Here is a 13,127-nt window from a genome sequence, read left to right as displayed (position 1 = left end):
CTCGCAGCCTCATCAATAGGGGTCATATGAATAGGCCAAGTTGAGGACCACCCCAATAAATTCTATCCTTTGAACAAGGAAGAGTGTCAATTATTGCATATTTATCAACAGACCTAACTTCTTGAAGATTGACGGTATTAACATTACGTTTGCCTCCACCTGGACCTTGGTCCGACCTCTGATCAGCCAGTTGTTGAGGTAAGGGTAGACCTCAAGCCTTTGTTTTATCAAGAAAGCTGTGATAACTGCCATGTACATTGAGAATACCCAAGGAGCTGCTGACAGGCCAAATGGGAGCACGTTAAACTGGTAGCATACCTGGTTCACAATGAATCAGAGGAATCTTCTGTGGCCTTGAAAGATTGAGACGTGTGATGTTCCTATTTGCAGTCTGGACTGGTATATTGCTGTGTCACCCCAATCCCTCACTCCTGGGCGCATCTCACTCTGCTTTGCTGTGTGAAACCGCACTCATGGGCAGCTCATGCACAGTCACTAGCAAGCAAATTTTCCCCCTCCCTCAGACTCAGAGAGTGAGTGCCTCTAGCCAGCCACTCATAGGATTATGCAATAGTAGGACCCCAGGCATTATCCCCAGTCCTAGATGCAACCCTAGGAACTGCCATTTTGCAGTGTTGAGTGCTGCCCCTGAACTCTGTACACTCATATGTTCCTCAATTTATTAAAGAAATTGATATGCACCAGCTTTGTCACTTCAAATGGTCTCTGACACTCCTTAAACCAAATGCACTGCTTTAGATAAAACAAACAAATAAGTTTATTAAGTACAGAAAGATTTTAAATTATTATAAATCAGAGAAAAATAAGTCAGATTTGATCAGGATGAAATAAAAGCAAATCACATTCTAAACTAAGCTTAACACTTTCAGTAACCTTACAAAGACAGATAGTGCTCACCACAGACTGGCTGATGTCCTTCAGCCAGGCCCTCCTCTGTGGACTGTCCTTTAGTTGCTTGATGTTTTTTGCAGATGGAAGTGGGAGAGAGAAAGAGAGCGTGCTGCCGAAATGTCCCCTTTTTAACATGTTCCTTTGCGCATCCCTCCCCCTTCAGGGTCAGGTGACGAACAGTGTCCATGCATGGATCCTTCCATGTCCTGAGTCACTTGAGCATCCCCTTATCAATGCTTAGGCTAGTCTATTGTTCCTGGAAGAGCTGGGTTGTTTTATGCATGCCTTAGTGAGGCATGAACTACCTCTCAGCTTTTGGAGGGTTTTGCTTAAATATGCCTCCAGCCATGTGAGATACATAGTTGGGAAAATTACATAGCGAAGCCTCATAACCATACACATGACATTGCAACAAATCTACTACTATTACAGTAATGTTCAGTATGCCATGAGCATCCCAAAAACATCTTACATGACATACTTTGCATTGAACAATACACAATTACATTATAAAAGTGAACATGAATGATACAAAATCATAAGGCATACATGCAGGCGCAGTATGTCACACCTCCCCTCTTACAAAGCTGCAGGAGGGTTAGCCATTGGTTTATCCAGAGGCAGTAAATTATGGTTCTTTTGGTATTCCGCCATCAAAGCCATGAGGCAACCTGCCTCAGATTCCCCATTTGCCTTTCTTAGCATGTTTAAAGACTTTTCCCAAAAATGTGTGCACAATATATCTTACTACAAGCCTTAACACAAATCTTCAAATTTTCATTACAAACTTTAGCATCAATACCAAATTGTCATCGTAGTTGACTGCTTACATTATCTTTATTATACCATGCCTTTTATTCAGGCAGTCTAGTTTTGTGGGTGGTTGTTTGATACCCCTAGTGTCATTCAAATGCTTATTGGACCTTTGCATGTGGTTAGTCCCTGACTTTTCTTTCCATCTTTTGTTCCCCTCTCCCTAGACCCTTGGGATTTTGGTGCCTCAGGGTCTGGTGAGATTGGGGTTTTGCGGGCAGGGAGGGGCGGAGGGGGAGGAGATCCTGCACACCAGTTGGCCCTTTGTGGATTTGTCCCCCAACCCCAGGACTGTACATGTACAGAAGTTCCCTCTCTTTCCTTAGGGTCACCCGGTGGTTCCCACTCCCAGCAGTGAATCCTTCCCCACCCCCTTTTCTTAGAGGGTTATGATATATTTCCCTCGGGATTGAGAGTGTCTGCACTCTGGGTTAGTTTTCTTTTTTTGTTTCCAGCAGCACAGTTGCCCTCTGTGTTTTAGTAGCCTGGGAGAATTCTCCTTCCTCCCTGCCAGCAAGGTCAATCGCATGCTCACAAACACCTTCTTCAGTGGAAATTAGATTCTGTCTTAAACAGGCAGTGTTAATTTCCACTAGCACATCAGGGTAAGCGTCCTGAAAAACTGGAACAGGAGTTTGGGTGCTCGCTGTCATCCCCTCTTTCATGCCTGAGAGGTCAGCTGTGTGACGGCTCTCCTCGGGAATGTCAGCCACACAGTTCCCTCTCAAAACCTGAACCACAGGCTGAGTATCTGGGTGCAGAGACCCTGAAACTGCGAGTCTGTTCTGGGCACTCTCTCCCAGGTGTCAGTGGGGAGACATTTCTGTGGTCCCACCAATCCTTCCTTAACTTCCTTCTCTGAACCCCCCTCTAAGATACACTTCTCCATGCTCTCTAGAGTGGGGTTAGTCATCTCTTGTTCCGCTGCAACCTGCTGGCAGCTCATGACCTGGAAAGTTCCCTCCCTGACTGGCAATCCACTCTTCCCCCTCCCCAGGGGATGCTGCCTCCAGCTGCGGTGTGGGAACTGGTATCAACGCCCCCCGCCCCCCCATGTGGAAGCAGGCTGCTTCCCCCTGCTACAGAGGTTTCCAGAAGTTTCCCTCCCATTCCTCCAGCAGTTGCTGGGATTTTACCCTTTCCCTTCTGAGTCCCAGCATAATGCTACTTCTGGCTGTGGGACACTGCTCTAAAGGCCTTAGCCACCTGTGGAAAGTCATTCCCAATTAGAATTTCAGTGGGCAACTCAACCAGCATCCCCACCCTTAGATTACCTTCCAAGCCTTCACACTGTATCTGTACTCTAGCCACATGTACACAAATCCTACCACCTATCACTACTTGGAGTAATGCCTCCTGGACAGGTAACATGTCGCTCTCTAGGATCCAGCCTGGCCTGACTAGAGAAAGTTGTGTTCCTGAGTCCCTCCATCTGACAGCCTCCTTGCCATTTTCTTGATATCTTTGAGATACGCCTTATCCTCCTGAGCCCATACCCACAAAGCCAGTCACATAAGTGGTGGGTGCCTCCTGGGCCTCAGGAGCTAGAATCACTCCATTTACTTGGGCTATGGGTGGGTTAGTCCCCTTCAGCCCCAGGCACTGATTTTTCAAATGCTCAGTGGAGTTGCATTTATAACACCTTTTCAGATCCTCCTCCTTCATAGGTGAATTGTGGTGGGGTTTTCTTGGAGAGGCAGGGCTCTTGGGGGGTGATTGCTTACCCTCCCATTCACTCTCCTTCACAGGGGTAAAATGGAATCCCCCTTTAAAACTAGGTTTATGCCTCTCCTTCTGAGGCTTATGGCCCATAGACATCTGTGCTTGTTCAAGGCATCGGTCATTGCAGCCATTTCTATCACAGATTTCAAATCTTTATCCCACAGGCTGTTCCTTCCATCATCTGGACATGTGCTTAAAAACTTTTCTTGCGCTATCAGGTCAAAGAATTGGTCATACATCTCAACACCCTTCCCCTTAACCAAGTTTTTTTTTTAAACAAATCACACAATTTATAAGCAAATTCACTATGAGACATGCCTGCATCCCTCTTAAGATTTCTGAATTTCATTCTATACACTTCAGGAGTAATCTGAAACATTTGCAAGACAGCCCTCTTAAATGCAGCATACCTTAGAGCTTCCTCAATTGGCATTTCATTAAACACACACAGAGCTTTACCAGACAGTTTTGCAATGAGAGTGGGGACACTCTTTGCTTCTCAAGAATTTTGTGTAATTCACAGAGCTTTTCAAAGGTAGTGAAGTGTTCCTCAGTGCAGTCTGTCCCTTTGTAAGCAGGACACAGCTAATCAAAGCTAGGGATTTTAGGAATGGAGGGAGATGTTGGGGTACCTAGGATCCTCCCATGTTTCTCCGTCATCTCCAGCTGGTGTTTTCTCTCCTGCTTCTTGTCCTCCATGACTTGCTGGCGGGCTCTCTCCTCAGTTTTCCTGGCTCTCTCTGCGGATTCTCTGGCTGCAATAGAAGTTGCCTTTTATTGCTTTAGATCTGAGGCACGTCTGGGAGCGGCTTTCTCAGTTTCTCTAGCACATCGGTGAGCAGTCTACTTTGCTTCCCTGACTGTGGTCACACCTTGCTGCTTCTGTTCTAATGCACGTCTGAATACAACTTCCTTAGTTTCCCAGGCCTCAGTTGCTTATTTAAGCTTCATTTCTGCCTGCTACTTTTGAAATTCGCGAGCCCTCTCTTTCTCCTGTGATTCCAGCTTTGCAGATTCCAATTTTGCAGCTGCCTTATTGGTAGGCATTTTTGTTTTCCTGTTCTTATTTCCCTCACCCAAAATAAAAAAACAGAAAACAACAAAATTGTGATCTCCTCCTGACTGTTCTAAGCCACTGCATTTAAGACTCACTTAAAAACACAAATACCAGTGCTTAAAGATGTGAACTTCATTCAGAGTAACAAGTTGTACATATATCCTGCTCTTGCTGTACCACTGTGACATTGCCCTCTGCAATCTGGACTGGTATATTGCTGTGTCATCCTAATCCCTCACTCCTGGAGCGCATCTGTAACCCGTCCCATGCCCAGGGTAGCCAACTGATAATGCCAAGGTCAGGGCAGGCTGCAAACGGAGAGCAGATTCTCCCAGCACTGGTGAGTGACACTGAAACCAGACTTCCCAACCAGCCACAAACTACACTTCTGAATCCCCACAGAAGCCAGTACACAAATGCACACAGCCCCCTTTACTGCATTTCAGCTCGAGGCTCCCAAATCAGCACCAGGTCCAGTAAAGAGACCAGTTATTTAAACTCTATGCTATTTACTAAAAAGGTTCCCTCTGACCCTAAGGGGTCAGCCACAGCACCAGTTCAATATAAGTTTGGATCTTACCTAAAATACCACGCTGCCAGCTGATCCTTTAGTAACTAAAACTAAAGGTTTATTGTAAAAAGAAAGAAATAAACCATAAGAGAAATGTTAAAGGGTCAAAGCAAATCAGATACATACAAATGATTGAAAGTCCATATACATCAGGTTTGTAGAAGAAATGTGGAGTTGCAGGCTTGTATAGTCCCCTCTGGTATACATCCAGTACCTGGATGGGCCTCAGTCCTTTGTTACACAGCTTCAGTTGCAGATGACTTGATCCAGAGGTAGGTAGGTGGCTGAAGCTCAGGATAGAAGGCAAAATGGTTTCTGTGGTTTGATTTTATATACCCTCTGTCTCCGGCCATGCGGCCTGTGGAAACTTACAGGAGCTAAAATGGAGTACAGAGTCACATGGACCAATCCTGGTAACTCTTCAGGCATGTCTTTAGTTTCTTCCTGGGCCCTTTGCTTCTGTAAAGGTTTTAATGGGCCATCAAGCAGGCTATTGTTCTGCCGACTCTCTGTATGGGGTGTGTCCCAGCCAGCCCAAATTGACATACAGAAATATCAAATACATTCATAACTTCCATTTCACATATAACATGAACCTGAGTATATTTATCTTACTTAGTATGATATATCCCTTCTAACAGTACCTGACTTGATATATCTCACACGAATTATTATGATTTTGCCATACTGATGTCACACAATATATTAAATGCCTGCCCCCACTCAAGACAGCCTGCGTGACACCCCCTACGCGAGACTGGTGTAGAAAGGAGTAATCAGAGCTCCTGAATACACCTCAGGGGCTCCCGTTATCCAGACAGCATGACAACATCTCACTCTACTTTGCTGTGTAAAACCCCACTCCTGGGCAGTTCACGCACAGCCACCAGCAAGCAATTTGCCCACCCTGCCCTGACTCAATGAGTGCGTTCCTCTAGCCAGCCACTCATGGGATTATGCAATGATAGGACCACAGCCCTTATCCCCAGTCCCAGATGCAACCCTAGGAATTGCTGTTTTACAGTGTTCTGTGCTGCACACTGGACTCTGCAAGCTCATATGTTCCTCAATTTATTAAAGAAATTGATATGCACCAGCTTTGTCACTTCAAATGGAGTCTCTGACACACTTTATACCAAATGCACTGCTTTAGATAAAACAAACAAACAAGTTTATTAAGTACAGAAAGATTTTAAGTGATTATAAGTCACAGGAAAATAAATCAGATTTGATCAGGATGAAATAAGCTTAGTTTAGAATGTGATTCGCTTTTAATACTTTCAGTACCCTTACAAAGACAGATAATGCTCACCACAGGCTGGCTGATCTCCTTCAGCCAGGCCTCCTCCTGTGGACAGTCCTTCAGTTGCTTGATATTGTTTGTAGATGGAAGTTGAAGAGAAAGAGAGACAGCTGTCAAAATGTCCCCCTTTTTAACGTTCCTTCGCCCCCCCTTCAGGGTCAGGTGACAAACAATGTCTGTGCATGGATCCCTCCATATCCTGAGTCACATAAGCATCCCCTTATCGGTACTTAGGCTAGTCCATTGTTCCTAGAAGAGCTGGATTGTTTTATGCATGCCTTAGTGAGGCGTGAACTACCTCTCAGCTTTTGGAGGGTTTTGCCTACATCTGCCTCAAGCCATGAGACACATATTTGGGAAGATTACACAGCGAAGCCTTATAACAATGGCATTGCAACAAACCTACTATTATATCAATAATGTTCAGTATGCCATGAGCATTCCAAAACCATCTTACATTACATACTTTGCATTGAACTGTACACAATTACACTATAAGGGTGAACATGAAGGATACACAATCACACCATAAGGATGTACATGGAGGTGCAGTGTGTCACAATATGAAAATAAGCATCCTTCAATTTGAGGACAGCACACCAGTCTCCTGGATCCAGAGAAGGAATAATGGAGGCCAAGGAGACCATGCGGAACTTCATCTTCTTCATAAATCTGCTGAGGTTGCGCAGGTCCAGGATGGGTCTGAGACCGCCACTGCCCTTCAGGATTAGGAAATAATAGGAGTAGAACCCCTTGCCACTTAGCTCTGGAAGAACCTCCTCTACTGTTCCCACATACAGAAGCTTTCACACCTCGTGGGCTAGAAACTGCTTGTGAGAGAATTCCTGAAGAGGGGTAGGGAGGGAGGGTGGGAAGGAAGAGAACAAATGAACTCAAGGGTGTATACCAGTCCTATCGTGCGTAGCACTCAGTGATCCGAGGTAATGTGGGCCCACACCTGATATAAGTGGGATAACTGGTCCACAAAAACTGGGGAAGATGTATCCACAAATTTTCTGGTATGCCATCCTTGAGCGTACCCTCAAAAGGCCTGCTTAGACCCCAACAACTGTCTGGTGGGGCCAGGCATGTGGGCCAACGAGGACTGGGGAAGAGGCCCCCTCTTCTTGCTTCTAGCCTGCATCTTATTGTAGTCTGGCCTAGACTTAGGTGGGTAGAAATGGGGCAACGGTTGGGGGCTTCCAATGTTTCCTAGATGGAACTGGTGTGTGTAGCCTCAGGGATATTAAGGTGACCCTGGAGTCCTTCAGACTATGCAGTTTTGAATCAGTCTGCTCTGAAAAGAGTGACATATCCTTAAAAGGGAGGTCCTGCAGCGCCTGTTGCACCTCCCAGGGAAGGTCCTAGGTCTGCAGCCACAAGCCTCTCCTCATAACCACAGCCAAATCCATGGATCGTGCTGCGGAGTCCACTGCATCTAAAGCCACCTGTAGGGACACCTTTGCCACCGCTTTCCCCTCCTCGACTAATGCCAAGAATTCATCTCGACTCCTGTGGCAATAGCTCTTTGAACTTAGTCACTGAGCCCCAAGAGCTAAAATCATAGCCACTCAGGAGTGCCTGTTCGTTAGAGATACTCAGTTGGAGTCTACCCATAGACTATACATTCCTGCAAAGAAGATCTAATTTTTTGGAAACCTTGGTCTTGGGTGTAGGTCCTTGCTGCCTTGTCATTCCTGTTCATTAGCCGCTGAAACCACCAGCAAACCTGGAAGAGGATGGGTGTATAGAAATTTGGACTCCTTAGGTGAGATGAAGTACTTTTCTCCATCCTTTTTGCTATTGGTTGCAGGGATGCTGGAGTCTGCCACAGGGCTTTGATAAGGTCTAAGATAGCGTCGTTCAAGGGCAAAGCCACTCACGATGGACCTGAAGAGGATAGAATGTCCACCAGGGCATGGGAGGACTCTGAGATCTCCTCTGCCTGGATCCCTAGGTTGGATGACCTGGTCTCCTGGGGAGCTCCTGGTGCGCTCTATAACAGCCCTGAGAGGGTGCTATAGATGTTCCCGCCACCATCTCATCAGGAGAGGAAGAAGCAGCCACCTGTACAGGCATGGAACACTGTTCTTCTTTGGCACCAGATGGATCCTGTGATGCCACGTCTTGGAGTTCGGTACCGTGCTTGGTATTGGGATGTGGTTCCTAAAGCAAGGAGATGGTGGGGGAGCTCTACACTCTGATACAATGGAGTCAGATCTACTGGACTGAAACCCTTGGACTGGTGGAAATGCCCAGGGATTCCTAAAAGGCCGTTCCATGGGCATCTGCCACTGCACTAGTGGCCAGACCATTGGTGGGATATCCTGGCTCATGTCAGCCTTCGGTTAATGTCAATTGGAATGATGTTGGTCCCTGCGGCAGATGTAAGTCTCCGCCTTTGAGCCAGACTGATAAGAGTCACTTCTCATCGACCATGGTGAAGCGCTACTGACTAGTACCAGAGAGTGGAGCTGGGAGGAAGAAGACTGGTGCTGCGCCATTACGGCAGGTTTCCCTTTTGACAGCACCCAGGGTCCCAGTGCCGTGGTTACTCTTGCCTCCAGTGCCGCCAATGCCAGTTCCAATATGGAGGGGGATGGTGATACTGGGCATGATAACTCCCTCGATGCCTCAAACCTTTCTGGCATGGATGGTAGTGCCAGGGCTGCACTCCAATGGCACGCTCTTGGTGGAGAGTCCAACAATGCCAAACTTGATGGATCCCTTCTAGGGGCTGAAATCAACAGCCACATGAAAGCAGCTAGTGTGTCTGAGTGGCCTGGCAGGTCGCACTTTGCCCACATCTCTGTGACCGGTGGACCCTGGGGCTGGGAGTGCCCTCAGTCTGTCTTCCTCTTCTTCTTTCTTGGTACCAGTGATGGGGACTGGTGCTGAAAGTCCCAAAGAGGAGTAGACGTCCTCTGCACTGAAAGTAACTGATGGTGCCAAGAATCCCGGGATGTGGAAGAGGAGTTCTTCCTCAATGCTGGAGAGGCCAAACTACGCTGGCCTTTTCCCTCTCAGAGAAGCCGGAGTGCTTCTCACTGAGGATGAAGTGCTCGAAACTGTGGGCATGGCTCAGCTCCAAGGAGGACGGAGAGCTGCCTCCATGAGGAGGAATTTTAGTCTCTGATCCCTGTCCTTCTTGGTACAGAGCCTGAACCTCTTGCAGATTTTGCAGTACTCCCACATGTGCGACTTGCCAAAAACTTAAGGCAGCAAGAATGGGAGTCACTGATAGGCATCAGATTATGCCATGATGCACACATCTTAAACCCTGGGGACTGACGCATGCCCTGATGCCAGGGAATGGTTAACCCCACTAAATGAAATTCTCTAATCTAACTAATTACTGAACTAGAAACTGAAACTTAACCACTACAAATAATTATGCACAAGTAGAGAAACAAGAGTCTACTAAGAGAAATTCTTGCGGTTTGAATGCAAGGACATGCTGAAGTTCCAGTGACCATCGCAGGAGGTAAGAAGGAACTGAGGAGGTGGTGGGTTGGCAGGGCCTTATATACTGGAGCTATGAGGGCATGACTCCAGAGGGCATCAGAGCTGACCTGACAGATACCACTGAGGGAAAAAATTTTCCAGCAACAGTGCTCGGGGCGAGCACACACCTATATTGGAATGTACATGAGCAAGCACTCGAAGAACTGCCTATTGCAGAGTTTCTCACACATTCTTCTCATGTATGTGGACACTGCCAGAAACAAGATACTGAATCACTGGTCAATTCCAGCATGGCATTTCCTATGTTCCTAAGTACTTAATGACTGCAAATGAAATCTGTACTAAAGAACAACAAAAACATAAGCAAAAGTGAGCATACATTCTCCCCATACACTAGACACACTGAGGATGTATACAATGTATAATACATTGACCTTAACATTGCATAGAAGCTCAAGGAGAGGAAAGACAGAATACACGGAGAATAAGAAAATGAAGTGTAGCTTTACTTACCCTCCCATTGCTGACAACAGCCATTTGCCCAGGAAGCAGTTTAAGAATTTCTCGACAGAACATCTGGTGAGTTTGAATTATATCCACTCCTAAGGTGTTGTATTTTTTCTCAAAAGTACTGTCATCCATTCCCTAAAGCAGAAGTATTGTGTAAGATGGTGGCCAGACTCAGCAAAAACAAAATACATTCGTAGTCAGCAATGGTTTTCTTCAAACTGTTTAAAACTAAAAATCCAAACAAGATAAAAACAATGGCAGTAAGAGAAAACTCCTCCAGCCTTAGCTTCAGTCCAGTCAGATAACCCTGGAAGTGAAGCTCTACATATCTATACTCTTCCCCTCTCTCTCAAGCAGCTAATTTGTACTTCTTTCCCCTTCAGCAACTGCACAAGAAAAGAGCTAGGCTGAGCCTGAGTTTAAGCACTTTTTGACCTGGAAGTGCTCAGAACACTGTCACAGAAAGAATCATGAATCTTACTATAATAAAGTCCACTATTCTGTTAATTTACCCTATAATGTGCTCTTAATCAGAAAAAGTGGATTATGAAGGAGAAAAATAAAATTCCTCATTAATAAAAATGAGAATTACTCACTTGTAACTGGAATTCTTTGAACTAGACTCTGCGTATTCATACTTGCTAGATGAATTGATCAGGTGCAGTTTAGATGGTGAAACTTTTAATTAGCAGTGCCTGTTGGAGCGCTCATGCATCACTTCCACCCTTCCTCTCAACATTCATGAACAATCCATAAAAAGGAGGCATGGCACTCCAGTCACCTCAGTTCCTTCCGCATTTCCCTCAGGTCCTTTGGAAATCAGGACTCGGAGGAGGAGAGGCAAGGTGAGGGAGTACACATATGCAGAGTCTGGTTATAGGTGAGTTATATAAATTTCTTCTTTGATTAGCTTCTGTATATTCCCACTCATGAGATAGTTTAGCTATCAGTAATCAGATTACATGGAGTCCCAATTAACAAGTGATTGAAGAACTGGCCTGCCAAATCTGGCATCTGATCTGGACGCCAAATTTAGAGAATCGTGTTTAGTAAAAGTGTGGATGGAACTCCATGTTGCTGCCTTACACATTTCGCTAGGTGGGACATGTCTTTTAAATGCCATAGGCACTGCTTTGGCTTTAGTGAAATTGAACCTATTCCCTTCTGGAGGAGTGATTATTATAAAATACATGAACAAACACTGTAACCCACTTCGAAACTGTTTGTGCAGTAACCCTTCATTTTTTTTACTACCCGAATAAGAGACAAAAAGGCTGTCTAAACTCTTTAGTTCCATTCAGACAGGAGATTAACATCATTTTTGCATGTAGGATATGCAATTTAGACTCACCTGGATGACTATGTGGTCTCGGGAAAAATATAGGTAAATTTTTGTGGGTTGCACCCCACTTCCTCAGATGCAGTTGGTAGAAATAATATAGCAAATACAGGCAACATATATATGGTAGGCAACATATACATATCCAAAGGCATAGACAACAATGGGTAGGTGGATGAAAGCCGGGTACTTGAGGCCTAATGACAACCATTGAGTAGAAGGTGAGAATGGGTGATCAGAGCAACTTACTTCTTGTAATGAGAGAGCCATTCCAAATCTCTGTTTAAACCCACTTTGAATGTGTCAAGTTTGCAGATAATTTCTAACTCAGCAGTTTCTCTTTGAAGTCTGTTTTTGAAGTTTTTTTGTGATAGGATAGCAACTCTCAGGTCAGAGATAGAGTGTCCTGGGAGACTGAAGTGTTCTCCAACTGGTTTATGGGTGTTATTATTTTTTATGTCTGATTTGTGTCCAGATGTGGTTAGGACCAGTGATGCTGTCACTAGAGTCAATGTGTGGGTAGAGCTGACAACGGGGTTTATTGCAGGGATAGGTTCCTGGCTTAGACTTCTTGTAGGATGTATGGTTGCTCGTGAGTATTTGCTTCAGGTTGGAGGGCTGTCTGTAAGCCAGAATGGGTCTGCCGCCCACTGCCTGAGCGAGAGACAGATCATCTGCTAGGATAGGTTGTAGATCTTTAATGATGTGTTGGAGAGATTTTAACTGGGCACTGTAGGTGATGGCCAGTGGTGTTCTGTTGTTTTCTTTGTTGGGTCTGTCCTGTAGTAGGTGACTTCTGAGTACCCGTCTGGCTCTGTCAATTTGTTTCTTCACTTCTTCAGGCAGGTATTGAAGTTTTAAGAATGTTTCATAGAGATCCTGTAGGTGTTTGTCTCTGTCTGAGGGATCGGAGCAAATCTGGTTGTATTTTAAGGCTTGGCTGTAGACAATGGATCGTGTAATGTGTCCAGAGTGAAAGCTGGAGGCATGAAGATACGTATTGTGGTAAGTTGGTTTTCGGTATAGGGTGGTATTAATATGACCATCCTTTATAAGAGGAAGTGGATCCCATTATCAACCTCAGCCTGGACCAGTCCACACAAGAAATCCAGGAAGTGGATTTCTTGTGTGGACTGGTCCAGGCTGAGGTTGATAATGGGATGGAAATTATTGAAATCCCGGTGAAATTCTTCGAGGGACTCTTTCCCGTGGGTCCAGATGATGAAAATGTCATCAATGTAGCGTAGGTAAAGAAGAGGTGTTTGGGGACGAGTTTTGAGGAAGTGGTGTTCTTGGTCACACATAAAAATGTTGGCATACTGTGGAGCCATGCGGGTGCCCATAGCTGTGCCACTGACTTGGAGGTATAGATTGGTTCCAAATCTGATGTAGTTGTGGATCAGGACAAAGTCACAAATTTCAGCTGTCAAGTGTG

At 45.4% G+C, this 13,127-nt stretch overlaps 1 protein-coding gene across 1 annotated transcript in view; it reads right to left on the bottom strand.

Moving 5' to 3' along the window:
- The window catches only part of UGGT2 (UDP-glucose glycoprotein glucosyltransferase 2), a 347,356-nt gene that overhangs the window by 153,729 nt on the left and 180,500 nt on the right, over positions 1-13,127 (bottom strand). Inside the window, exon 22 of the mRNA XM_067536834.1 lies at positions 10,357-10,488. Within this exon, the coding sequence (XP_067392935.1) occupies positions 10,357-10,488 (132 nt within the window). The remainder of the gene's footprint in view (positions 1-10,356; positions 10,489-13,127) is intronic.

The sequence above is a fragment of the Emydura macquarii genome, unplaced genomic scaffold (genome assembly GCF_026122565.2).
Source record: "Emydura macquarii macquarii isolate MOO-44397 ecotype Brisbane River unplaced genomic scaffold, CSIRO-AGI_Emac_v2 contig_3671, whole genome shotgun sequence".
Classification (NCBI taxonomy): Eukaryota; Metazoa; Chordata; order Testudines; family Chelidae; genus Emydura; species Emydura macquarii.
This window is presented reverse-complemented; position numbering and strand designations above follow the sequence as displayed.